This window comes from Paroedura picta, chromosome 12 (genome assembly GCF_049243985.1).
Source record: "Paroedura picta isolate Pp20150507F chromosome 12, Ppicta_v3.0, whole genome shotgun sequence".
In the NCBI taxonomy this organism is placed as follows: domain Eukaryota; kingdom Metazoa; phylum Chordata; class Lepidosauria; order Squamata; family Gekkonidae; genus Paroedura; species Paroedura picta.
Genome location: NC_135380.1, coordinates 22,689,515 through 22,703,236, shown reverse-complemented (window position 1 = coordinate 22,703,236; position 13,722 = coordinate 22,689,515). Strand labels below are relative to the sequence as shown.

The 13,722-nt window shown below is 47.2% G+C and overlaps 1 protein-coding gene across 5 annotated transcripts in view; it reads left to right on the top strand.

The window, feature by feature from the left end:
* Positions 1-13,722, top strand: part of ANK1 (ankyrin 1) — a 169,149-nt gene that overhangs the window by 48,549 nt on the left and 106,878 nt on the right. The window contains exon 1 of one of the 5 annotated variants that reach the window (XM_077306438.1): positions 5,498-5,656. The exons of the other annotated variants lie outside the window; for them this stretch is intronic. Coding sequence (XP_077162553.1) covers positions 5,630-5,656 — 27 coding nt within the window. The 5' untranslated portion in view covers positions 5,498-5,629. Of the gene's footprint in view, positions 1-5,497; positions 5,657-13,722 lie in introns of those variants that run through there. 5 annotated transcript variants of the gene reach the window in all.

The following is a 13,722-nucleotide window of genomic DNA, read 5'->3' as shown; positions in this document are numbered from 1 at the left end:
AGGGGTCCATTAACTGTGGGCAGAGATGAGGGCCTTGGCATGCCCCTCAGACTGGCAGCTGCCCAAATGAAAGCAGAATCTTGCACTGTAAGCAGTAATTAAGAAGCGATTTGACCTTGGGCCATCCTGCCAGGCACGGCCCCAAGCGCCTCCTTCAGTTCTTGGAACCGGCGTTCTTCGGTGGTGACCCACGCTCCGGGCTCAAGGCAGGTGACAAGTGATCCGGAAGCCCTGCCAGGAGTTTGGGAGTCCTGGCAAGGGGATTCTGGAGAGGGGGTTGGGGCAATGGCTGTAGGCCCACACTCTGCAGCCCTCTCCTCCCTTCTGGGGAGTTCCACTGAGCATTATGCTGCTGAATCATGTGCAAGCAGTCAGGGACAGTATGCTGGGAAAACCAGGCTTTGTGTGTGTGCGGGGGGGGGGGGGTTGAATCAGGGGCCAAAGAGGACTGGGGCCAGGTTAGATTTCACATGGGAAAAAGCAAGCCAGCAGGTACCAGATGAGTAGGTTCAGGCATGGACCAGGCAGAACAAGGCTGCCCTTTGCTTCCATGGGAGGATCAGAAAACCAGCTCTGAGGCACTGTTGCACTTGCCTTGATGGGGACACCATCCCAGGCGCTGTGTCTGCATATATACAGAAGGACTTTGCCACTCCTTCACACCCGTGTTTCGCCCCTCCTAAGAGCACAACAGGACTTGGCTGGGCAGTGCCAGGTGTGCATTTATTTATTTATTCTGGCACTTCTATACTGTTTGTCTTCATAGCACTTCAAGCCCACCATGCCTTTCTGGAAGGAGATTTTGAAAGGCTCTCTGTAAGAATGAACTCTCTTCTCTGGCAGCCTGCTTGGCCAGCCCTTCAGCATCCTCAGCCCCCACACCTTTGTGCTTCTCACCTAGAGTGGTGGCCGTGGCTAGCTGGCTGCCCTGTTGAATCCCTCCAAGCACCCGCCCCAGCCCTTGACCATCCTCTGAGCAGGGCTTGCCAGGAGTGTGGGCTTTGACCGTGTCCCTGGTTGACAGCCACGGACAGGAGCGCAGCCAGCAGCGTCCGCTGTGTGCCATCTGATGGGGAGGAGGGGAACTGGCAGCAGGAGAGGGCCTCTCTGTTTTTGGATGCTGAGTCTGGGTTCTTCCCCGGGGCTTTCCTCATGGACAAGGAGGGGGAAAGAGGGCCCTCAGTGCCGCCAGGGTATTTTAAGCCAAACAAGGGCACCCGAGGTAGCAGATGCTCTTGGGAATGTGTGCTCTGGATCCCACAGTTTGGTTTGCAGCCTGATGTGGCCCAGTGGGTTTGAAAAGAATGGGTAGCCTCTACAGTTGCCAACCTCCAGGTGGAACCTGGAGATCATCTGCAATTAGAGCTGATCTCCAGGCAACAGAGATTGGACTTCATAGAGGAAAGGGCTTCTTTGGGAGGTCGCCTCTATGGCATTATACCCCTCCCCAAATCTCTCTCTTCTTAGGCTCCACCTCTCAAATATCTACGTATTTCTCAACCTAGAGCTGGCAACTCAAGTGGGGATGGGGGGGGGGGGGAATGAGAAGTACTTTGTCAGCCAGGTTGCCAATCTCCAGATGTGGCCTGTAGATCTTCTAGAAGCACAAGAGATCTGCAGATTAATTTATTAATTTAGTAATTTAGTAATTGTTAGATTTCTATCGCACCAGTTCTCCAATGACTCGTGACGGTTTACAGAATAAAACCATAAAACCCCATTCATAACAATGCCTCCAGCAACACAACAAGATTGGCGGAAAACTCTCTGCCTCCCCTCACCCAGACAGCCATCCTAGATGGGGTGCCTGGATGTCGGTGCGGAGACCTGATCTCACGGAGGATTAGAGATCAAGTCCCCTGGAGAGTAGGGCAGCTTTGGAATGTGGATTCTGACTTTCTGGGGTCCCTGTGTCCCCCAAATGTCACCCTTGTCTGGCTCCAGCTCAAAATCTCCAGGAACTCCCCAGCCAAGATTTGGGAACTGTATTTGGCCGGCAGGGTTGGTGATGGAAATCTTTCCTGCACATCTCTGCAAACCATGATTGGTCACTCCTCTCTGTGGCCTAGAAACAGAGACAGTGTGGAGAGGTTTTCAGTGGCCACCAGGTGGCGCCATGCCATCTGAAACTCCGGTAACAGAGGAGGGCCTCTCTTACCTCATGAGCTGTAGTACTTTTCTTGTTCCCAATGTCGTGTATAGTCATTTCTGCGCTAAAAAGTGCTCCTTGACCTGAATGGATTTCGAATGTAATAAAATCAATAAATCAATCATGCAAGCATTTAGATACCGGTCACTAACCATAACTGAAGTGTGTATACACATGGAAGCTTCTGCCCAGAATAAAACTTTGTTGGTCTTAAAGGTGTTGCTGGACTCAGACTTTGTTATTCTGCTCCTGAGATTCGTGAAGCTCCATGACAACTGAAATTATCACCAGTCACCACAAAACCATAGCAAGTAAGTTTCTAACCTTTAAGGAGACAAAGGCAGGTCTAAGTCAAAGGCCACGTTTTCATAAACAAACAACAGACAAGGTTGTGTCCCAACACTCATGAGGGAATGCTCCTCCCCAGAACATACATACATCCATCCATCCATCCATCCATCCATCCATCCATCCATCCATCCATCCATCCATCCATCCATCCATCTCGTATGGCTTGTGTGTAATAGAGCCAGGAGACCCTAAGATTGTCTGGCAGCCAGGCAAGAGATGTTCAGAGTGGTTTCCATTCTTCGTCCCAGTAGCACAAGCCTGGTATTCCTTGGAGATTGTCCTAGTCAGAGCCAACCCAGCTTAGCTTCTTAGCTTCTGAAATGCCTGAGCTATCCAGGTTGGGGTAACAAACATGTATGTCAGACAGAAACCTAGGGGATTTCCGTACCCGTTAAAAAATAGTGAAATGCTTACCTTTTGTTGTCGTTGTATTCCGTCCCCTCCATATGACGTCATAGCTGGAGACTTGTCAGGATCATTTTAGGGCCAAGGACCATTTCTTTAATGTCACACCAACGTACAGAGTCACTTCCAGCGCAAAATGCAAAGTGTCATCATTGTGTTGGGATAACACTCTAGGATTTACCTTAAAATCTGTGATTAAATATAAAGTTTTCGGTGAATCCTAGACTGTTGTGCTAATGTCAGTTCTGGTTTTGCACCGGAGGTGACGTTGTACATTGGTGTGGTAGGGAATTTGTGTGTGTGTGTGTGTGTGGGGGGGGGGGGGGGGTTCAGCCACACTATCTGCAACCTGAGGACTTGAAGTGTTATTTTATAACTGTTGAGATTCCTGAAAGATGAATGCTACATCCCACACTAATCTGCCTTTGCACAGAATCTGATAATTTGCATAGAATCTTCCTGCTCTAGACTGGGAAAGACCTGTAGATTTGACAGTTGGATCCTAAGTAGGGCAGGGTTCGGGTTGGGGAGAGGGGTATAATGTCAGAGTCCACCTTCTAAAGCAGTCATTTTCTCCAGGTGAACTGATCTATGTTGCCTGGAGATCTGTAGTAATCCCAGGAAATCTCCAGCAGGTAGCTGGCAACCCTAGTTTAGAGGTTCTCTCCAGCCTTTGGGTCAGAAAAATCTCAATAACATTTTGTAATCATCCATTAAGTGTTTTATGTATCTGGCAGATGTGGGTCTTAAAACTAAAAATGCATTCTGCAGATTCTTACAATGCCTGTGCAGTGGTTTATGCCAGATGTTTCTGCACTTGTGTTTTTCTCAGAATGTTGCCATGACTAAATAGGGCTTCTGTTGTGGCACCAGAACACAATCAGATGTCACCCTATGTGTTTTTCTTGTCCCCCACCCCACCCCACCTCTCCCAGTAATTGTAAGCCATCTCTTGGCTTATGGCGCAGGGGTCCACCAGCAAAAGAGAAGGGGCTGCTTACTGTGTGTGATTGTCAGGGCACGAACTCCCTTCTACAGCCCCGAGGAGCCCAAAAGATAAGGGGAAAGGAGTGAGATATTAACCGGGAAATCAATGGGAGAGATGCTGGGAAGATAGTGATTAAAACCAAGCAGTAATTGATAGACCGGTCCATCAATCTCTTCAGGGTTCAGAGGCCTCTGCCGTCTGCAAACAGCCAACACAACCCAAGAGTGATCTATGTATTAAATACATTCAGGTTGACTTGGCTGCCCTTGTGCATGAGGGCTGAAGTACATATTCCACATGGGAAGCACGAGAATAGCCCCCACTTTACGGCCGGGAGGGAAGTAGGCTGCTTAAGCTGTTCTGCTTTAAAAAAAAAGAATCCTTGTAGTTGGTTTCAAATCCACAGGGGAAGGTCTCCATGCCCTTTCTGGCACAGTGAAAAAAGCGGGCATGGGAGACTGATTTGAAGTTGACAGAAGGAGAAAAGATTGTGGTCCCCTCTCTCTATTCCTCCATGCAGACCACAGCTACTTTACATTAAAAGAGAGAGAGGCCGTTTCCACTGTGAACTTTAATTTTGCGTTAGCACAATAGGTGAATGGCACAGAAATACGATTTTTCCCCCTCACCTCTTGGCCCTTAACACGCCAGGTTTTATTTATTTTACTTATTTTTCAATGTCTATGTCTATGTCACCCTCCCCCAGGGAAATACAGTTTAGAAGACAGTTTCTGTTCCTTGGGAAGAAATTCCTGGCCATTTTCTGCACAAGGCCTGGAAACTGGGAAAGGTAGTTTACAAAAGTGTACTTAGAAGTACCACCACATTTCCTTAAGGAAGGAAGTCACAATGACTCGGAATTGCATGGTACGCTCTCCATTGGTCTATCCCTCTTTCAACAGACACGAGTTGCATAAGTCAGTGGTGCTGGAGGATGCTACTAAAGTGATTTTGAATGCATGATGGGGAGGGGGCGTCATGCTCACTGCCCCTAGCTGCTGTCCTTCATATGCTCAGTTTAACGTTGGCATGAGGCCCTGCCTGTGTCAAGCTCTCTCTGCAGCTGGGAACCCTGGAAAAACAGCTGGCCAGACTGTTCCTCTTTCTCCGCATTCACAATTATGCCAGTCTGATGCTGAAAGTGTTGCTGCATATTAATTCAGTGTGGATTTGAGACCTCAGAGCATTCCAAAAGTTCTGGTATAGGTGGTCTCAAACAAGTCCCCTTCCACTCACCTTCAGCCCACACCCTGCCCTCACCTGCATTATGGACATCATAATCACTGGCCTATATTGCAGGGCTGTTGTAAATATTCCCGAGAGCACCTCGGTGAAGTGTTTTGGATGACAGAAATGAGTTGTCTCAGTCGTGAGTGTGACTATCTGCTCAGTGCCCCCTTCTCAGTGTACCAGTTTGGGTAAGTCATGCAGAGCTGTGTGTTTGTTTTTGAGTTGTGTTCCAAGATAAAGCCCTGCGTACAAAGTCTCGTAAAGCTCGTCAGCTCAGGGGGACGTCTTCGGTAATCTCTGTCTTCCAGAAGGTCAGGCTCTATCGGGGCGGTGCTTCTTGGGCAGCCCACCTCTTAAGTGATAAGGAGCGGAGCGAATTTCAGTCAGCCTGAACTTATATTGGTGTTTATGGGTGGAAAAGCTCTGCAGTGCCTTTGGTGCCTTGATTGTGCGGCTGGCGAGTGTGTGAGAAACCCGTCTGCGTCTTTGGGGAGCAAGCAGCGACAATGTCGAGCCTCCTGTGTCAGAGGAAAGTGAGTACCTGGGGTGCTGGGCACTGTTCTCCTGGTGTTCTCCTGAGCCCTCACTTGGAGCTGGTCTTGTCGGATCATGGAAGCCAAGTAGGGCTGGCCCCAGTTAGTACTTGGATGGGAGACCGCAAGGAAATCTAGAGTTGCTACCCAGAGGCAGGCGATGGCAAAGCATTGTGAATTGTCCTGCATTCTGCAGGGGGTTGGACTAGATGACCCTGGAGGTCCCTTCCAACTCTGTGACACTATGATTCTATGATTCACCTGTGAATGTCTCTTCCCTTGAAAACCCTACAGGGTCACCGTAAGTTGGCTGCAGGTCGATGACCCTTTCCCCTACCAGTTCTCCTGGGGTGTGTGACCTGCTGAGCAACCCTCTTAGGATCATCCCCTTGCTAAACCTTTCTGTCCAGAGTTGCCATAGGGTAGGGGTGGTCAGACTGTGGCTCTTCAGAGGTCCATGGACTACAATTCCCATGAACCCCTGCCAGTATGGGAATTGTAGTCCATGGACATCTGGAGAGCCACAGTCTGGCGAACCCTGCCATAAGGGATAAGAAAATGTATGAAAGTTACAGGGAATTGCCACTCACCTTAAAAAACAATTATCTTCTCTGTTTGCTGCTCATTCAGATGGGACTGCTATTCTGTGTGCAATGATTCCCCCCTCGCCCCAATCATACTATGTGAGCAGAAAGTCTTTTTCTAAATTGCTCTGTGAAAAAAACTCAGCTTTTTGGCACAGGTTGAGCCCTGTTCCTTCATGCAAGACATGTTAAGAATTCTTTGCTGCAAGGTGAGCTGCCAGTCTGAGATTCGTTCAATTGGAGTACTACACACAAAGATGGCTGAAGGATGCCCTGGCACTTTGTTTTCAAATTAAGACATCCCATGTTCAGTTTCGTTTCCCTAAGAGAGCTCCAGATTCTACAGCACTAAATATACTTTGGAAACCCTGCAAGGGTCAGCAGCACCTGGGAGAGAGTAATTTGAAGCAAGGAAGCAGCAGGGATGGAGAGGGTTAAGTGCCTCAATACACCCCCACCTCCACCCTGCATCTCTCTTTCACTTGATATCGCTCAAAATCAACCTGGACGTTTTAAAAACAAGAACTGCAATGTATACTTAGTTCTTTAGTTCTTAGTTCTTTTCCCTTGTGGGAAAAGCTGTGGATTGTTTCCGAACCTGAAGAGTTGGTGTGAGTGATTTGGAAAGGCTTTCCGATGCGCGTTCTGAGAACCATGTTCCAGTTTTTGATGGTTCTCCCATTTGTACTTTGTGCATGATTTTGCCCACTGACTTTCGCCACAGGTTCAAAGTTCTGAGGGGATTTTCAGATTGCTTGATGCCATGCAAAGAAATGTATTTGCCCTCTTGAAGACATGGATATGCTTGTTAGCACATTTTAATTCAAGGATCTCGAGATGGTATATGTAATGCTCCTTCCCCCCCAATATAGACACTCTCTGCTTGGCATGGATAGATCTTCTAGCATATGAACAGATGGTAAAATGACTGTGTCCTTAAACAGCCCTATTTGGATTCTACTTAAAATGTTGTGTTATTGTCACTTTATGCAAAATGTAGGTTGAGTTTGATTGGCAGGGTTTCTTGGGCATAAGAGAATACTTAGTGCTTGTGTGGCTCCTCTGGGCAGACTTTTAGGTGTGTTGAACAGGCAGCCAAGGGCTATGGGAAAGATGCTTTCCTCTTTCTAATTCCTTATGGGTGTTTGCCTCCTACCCAGAGTTCCCTTGGGTTTAGATGGATTGCAGCAGATGCATCTCTGCTCTGGGCCTTCTTCATCCAGAACATCTGGGCTGAGCAGGTGGGAGCTTGAATTGCTTCTTCCAAGCTAAAAAGGACTGAGTGGGAACAAACTGCTGGAATTAATGCTCTGTGAGCAGATTTTCTCCTGGTCTCTGGAGGGAAATGGCTCCCGAAACTGGAACAATCCCCATCCCAAATATCCTAGTTCAAGAGGAGGAGCTTCTTCTGAGTCATTGTTTGCTAGCAGTGAAGAATCTTTTTGTGTGTGTGTCTGAGAGAGCCCCCAAGGTGCCCGAGGCAGAAAGGCCAAACAGCTCCTCTCTTCCCATTATTTAATGTGGGGCACAATCTGGCAAGACATTTCCTGCTCCAGTGTTACTGAAATGATTGTCCAACTCCTGTTTGTTTCTATAGAACTTGTTCCGGTGGACTTCCCAGTAGACTGTGCTGCATGGCTAAGACAGGCCTCTCTACTGTTCTGCTGCCCTTGACGGCATTCAAAATAGGGATTCCAGTCCCCAGCTTATCTCCAGATGACAGAGATTAGTTCCCCTGGAGAAAATGGCTGCTTTGGAGCGTGGACTCCATGGCATTATACTCCGCTGAGGTCCCTCCCTGCCCCAAATCTCACCCCCATCCCAAGTCTCCAGGTATTCCCCAACACAGAGCTGGCACCCAAAATCGGCCTTCCACAGCGTATGAGAAAGCGTGCATGCACACGGAAGCGCATACCTTGAATAAAACTTTGCTGGTCTTAAAGGTGCCCCTCTACTCCAAATTTGTTCTGTTAGAATGAAAGTTACTGCCCAGTTTTAGGACAGGTTTTAAAGCCATCAACTCTATGGGCTATTTTGAGCCCTACAAGACTGGAGAGTTGCAGCGGTTTGTTGAAGTCATCATTGCTGTATTTTCCTTTTGCCCGAGTAGATAAAAATGCCAAAGAACAAGGGGTTTCTTCGAGGAGTAAAAACCAGGCTACTAAAAGGAGAAACAAAGTGCTGATCCATGTTCCTCAGTCTTCATATCCCTTTTGTGAACAACGTGGGTACCAAAAGGATCAGAAATACACTGGGAGTTCTTAGGCAGTTTGGCTCAGAAGTGCGATATACGGGGGTGGGGTGGGGACGTTAAGCCTCCTGCTGTGCCATGTTCCCAAACTTAAATGGCCCAGTAGGAAAACCTGCATGTACAAAAGAGATATATGTAAGTTTCCCCAACATGGCAAATACAGAGCCAGCTTGGTGTAGTGGATACGAGGGGCGGCTTCTAATCTGGAGATCCGGGTTTGGTCCCCCACTCCTCCTCCACAAGCAGGCAGCCGGGTGACCTTGGGCCAGTCACAGTCCTCTCAGAGCTTTCTCGGCCCCACCTACATCACAGGGTGTCTGTTGTAGGGAATCATAGAATCATAGAGTTGGAAGGGGCCATACAGGCCATCTAGTCCAACCCCCTGCTCAACGCAGGATCAGCCCTAAGCATCCTAAAGCAAAGAAAGGGAAAGAAAGGGTAGGCAATTGTAAGCCATTTTCAGACTCCTCCAGGTAGTGAAAAGCAGGTACAACGTCCAGTTCTCCTCTCTCTCTGCTGGGCCATTTCAGGTCCTGAAAATTATACAGGGGAAACGACTTAATCCTCCACTCCCAATGAGCCATGGTTCCAATCCAAATTGGGCCTCCTCACACTTTGGAATGAAGTTCTAGTCACAAAATTCTCAGCTCACATCTGTTGATCTGACACAGGGAAGTCATGAGGACCTTGTAATATGTGACTCAGTCCTTCTTATAAGGTTAGAGCTAAGAGGCTGCTGAACTGCAATCCACTAACAAACTCAGAAGCATTTCTGGAGTATTAGCAGTTCTGACTCCAAAAAGTAAAACCGATTGGGTTGTGGTTACTTGTTCAATATTAAGGTGTACACTTTTTTTTAAAGCAAAGGATGAACCCTTTTGAAAAACTGCAGGCCGTGTGCTGTTCCCATTTGGCACCCCAGTGCAGCGTTCGCTTCCACAGTCCCTAAGAAGCCCCTTTTAAACTTCTTGGCCATAATTTGGTTTCGAGAGGAACGGCACTGGTGATGCTTCAACACTGGGGCTGCAGGGGCCCCGTGCTTGTTGGTTTTGATCGTCACATTTTAACCTCTCAAACTGTGTCGTTCTCCATGAAATGGAGGAAAATGGACAGGTATCACTGAGACCCACAGTTGGATGATGCTTACCCAGTGGCACTGTTTTCAGTATTAAATTCAGAGCTGGGAAAACAGATAATTCATGCCTCATGACTATTGGATATTCCAGAGTTCTGATTCCTGGGGCCTGTATTTTGTGGACTGAAACTGGAGGCAGGCTTCTCTCTCATCTTGTCAGGAACACAAAGGCATTTTCGTGAACATCTGGGGTAGTTCAGAAAACATGGACTTCTAGTATTGATTGGTGCGCTTCCACTAGTTAGGAAGGCCTCAGGGATGAGGTGGACTGGATTCTTGCCAATGGTTATTTTTCTGGGTTTCCACACATTAGTTTTCAGTCATCCTGGTCAGTCCTGCCATCTTTTGGATGACATCACTGCCCAGGTACCGGTAGAAGAAGGGGGGGGGCAGTGCTGAATACTGCATCCAACCTTAGAGCTCTACAGAAAGACTGCTGGATGCGTCCCACAGCGTTGGTTGAATTTGAAGTCCTCCTATCTAATAGCAGGCAGAAATCTTCCCCATTGGGGTCATAATTACAAGAGAGAAGCTGCAGTTGCTCAACTTCTCCCTGCTATCCAGTTGTCTAAAGGTGCAGGACTATTCTGTGAATCAGAAGAGCGGAAACAGATTTGAAACCAAAGTGAATATTCTGCACCATGGGTAAGTCACATGCATCAAGCTCATTATGAATTGAATATGCACACACACAAAAGACCACAGTTATAGGGGAGGCAGACACTTTTCTGGATTGATATTGGAAGCATACTGTGCTGTTAGTGCCCAACTAATTTATTATTGGAGAGCACTAGAATTAAATTACATGTTGTCAGAGGTTAAGCTTAGTCCCCCCCCCCTTCCAAGCCTACCTCCTGAATGGAAAGAGGCAAATCCAGGACAGTGACTCATACAGAGATGCACTGAGAAGCCTCCTGTAAGGCCAGGTAATTATACTGCATCTCTGTGTTGGATGAAGTGGAATGATCCAATCCTATTTAATATAGAGATGCAGCAGAATTACCTTTCCCCCGTGGAAACTGATTGCCAGGAGGCAAGGATAGAGCAATGAATCATACAGGCTTCACTAGAGATGGGCACATTCATCCATTTTTCACTGCACCTAGTTTGAGAATCACTAATCTATGAGACAGACTGTAGGGCTGTCAGTTTCTGAAATACCTTTGGGAGGGGGCATTGTTTTTATTCTTTTTGGGTGCATAGAACCCTGAACCTATACTTGAGGGGGAAAATAGCAAAAATACATCACGTGTTTTAATTTTTTTAAAATTATGGCACCTGCATGTTTTGAGACTCAAAATTTGTTCATTCTCTTCCCTTTTTATAAGCTGTAATATTTAATTCGCTGAAGAGCAAGAGCTGAGCTGAAATGTGGAGAAATTAATATAGTCAAGAGGATTTATGAAACAATTAATTTTTCCAGTGCTCCTTTCCCCCAACATTCTGCACCCTCCTTGTTCGTTTCCATTTGTCTCCTTGCTTACCTCCTACATGGACATTCTGGGCTTGTGGCTCAAATTTCAGAGCTTGAACCACCGCCTTCCAACCCAGAGTCCAAATGATACCTTAAAATCTTACAAATGTGTTGTGGCATGAGCTGGCCAGGACACATTTCCTGAATCTTTTAGAGTCCCAAGAGGCTTTCAGTGGTGTTTCTGCAACCCTGTAATACAGCAACCCTGCTGGAATTCCTTAATCACAAGGCAGTTAAGGTCTCTGTATGGTAAGAATTAAAACACGCACTTATGCGCACACAACGCACAAGGGGCTAATGCTTGTCAGTCTGTTATGTTCCCTAGGAGAAGCCGCTTTGCTGCCGCTTCAGATCTTATTATTGATCAAAGATGATGATGGTTTTGTGCCTCTTGGAACATCTCCGTGACTTTACGACTTTGAAAAATGCAATTGAAGTCTGGAGGGGTGGGCGGGGGCTGTTTCTGGGAGATTAATGGGCAGCAACGTGTTATCACAGGGAGAGGAGCCCTTGCTTCAAGGGTAGTGTAATGTTTAGGGCTGATTAAACACTTGCTCTGCCTCCGTGGAGCTGCTTTGGGTGCAGATGTCGGCTCAGCAGGGGAGGAGTCCCACCAGGGGCAAGCTCATTTCCCACAGTGCCCTGCGGTGCTGAGCCCTTTTCAGACGTTCCATTGAGACGTTCCATTGAGAACCAGCTTGGTATAGTGGTTAGGAGTGCAGACTTCTAATCTGGCAAGCCGGGTTTGATTCTGTGCTGCCCCACATGCAGACCTTGGGCTTGCCACAACACTGATAAAGCTGTTCTGACCGAGCAGTAATATCAGGACTCTGTCAGCCTTAACTACCTCATAGGGTGTCTGTTGTGGGGAGAGGAAAGGGAAGGCAATTGTAAGCCATTTTGAGACTGCTTCGGGTAGAGAAAAGCAGCATACGGGAACCAACTCTTCTTCTTCAGTAATATCAGGGCTCTGTCCGCCTCACCTACTTCACAGGGTGTCTGTTTTGGGGAGAGGAAAGGGAAGGCAACTGTAAGCCGCTTTGAGACTCTTTCACGTAGAGAAAAGCGGCATATAAGAAGCAACTCTTCTTCTTCTTCTTCGAGCTACACAAAGCCATTCAGATACACAGAGTTGCAGTTTTGTGTGAATGGGACATTGTGCATATTCTCCATGCTGGTCAACTTTGGTGTGTGTGAACCAAATTTTTGGAGGGAATGTGTTTACACTTCCCAGAGTTGTAGGCACGTGAGAAATACATGGGGATGGCTGCACGTATTGGATAGTACTTGCTCCTGTTATGCATAGTTGGAGCCCCAAAATAGAACTTCTGAAAAGGCTTAAATGTGCAGGAGTGGAAGCCATGCAGAGGCTACAGGTTGTGTCCCTGATGGGTATGCATGTTCATTTGAAGGTGTGGGGCTCATAGAAGCCGTCAATGTCTCTGGTTCTCCCGGCATAACAAATGCATATTAGAAGCCAGAAGCCAACAAATTGGCTGTTTTGATAAAGTCAAGATGTGCAGCTTGCCCCTGGCCCCTTCCCTCAGCTTTTTAGCCCCATAAACTTATTTAGGTTTGCATTGCTGGTTTCATTTACGATCTGGGTTAGCTGCATTCTCCAGAAGACGGTTGAAGTTGCCTGTAACAATGTTAGAGCAATTAGCATAAAAGCCTAAAGCAATTGCAAAAGTCAATAAAAGCAGCACGATAAAGTGCCACCACTGGAGAGGTCTTGTCTCCAAAGGCCAGACATTGCCTATGATGTCAATCAGCTAACAGATTATTGTGACAATAGAGATTCCAAATGACAGAAAGTTTTCTGCCATGGTTTAGAACAGCAGGGGTGGTCGAGTGGTTGGAAGCATTTGTTTGTTTTGTCAGTCCTATCTAGCTTTAATTTTTAACTTTTTTTGGTAAGCCACCTTGAACCGAGAGCAAAAGTAGGGTATAAATGGTTCAGTAAATTAAAGACTAGCAAGACTGCGTCCTCTTGGCTCCCTGCCCAGCCCCTCCTTAAATGCTGCCTGTAAGACTTCAATAGTTTGTGCTCTGTAATTAGTCCCCTTTCTCTTCAGTCTTCTGTCCCTTTCTTCTGGCCTTCTCCTCCCCCAGCTGTCCTTGATTCATATTTATCTGTCCTTGTTTTGTTGCTGCTTCTGCACCCGCCAGCCTCACTGTTTCTGAGCTTCCCTGCACCATGGGATCTTCTTGGGATCTTCTCACAGTCCTCAGCCTGCCGTCTCTTGAGGTTTTAATCTCAGCCAAACTGGCAACTTTCCTTTGCCTCAATGAAGTTGGACTGCAAGATGTTTAATTCCCTGGGCAACCACCTCAACCCAGCTCCACTGCCACAAACTCTATGCAATATAGTTGCCAGCTGATCCTGTGATACCATGGACAGCAATCTATGGGGCAAGCAAAGCCCCTAGTGCAGGCTTTCTCAACCAGGGTCTCATGAAACCCTGGGGTTTCTTGACATCCCTGAACAGGTTTCCTGTTTGGGTAGGAGTTAATTTTGTATATATTTTTCAAATGTGTTAATATTGACCACATATGGTCTTATTGACCTGCCCCCTCTCTCAAAATGGCCAACGATAGACCTGGAGGGGATGGGGAAGGGAG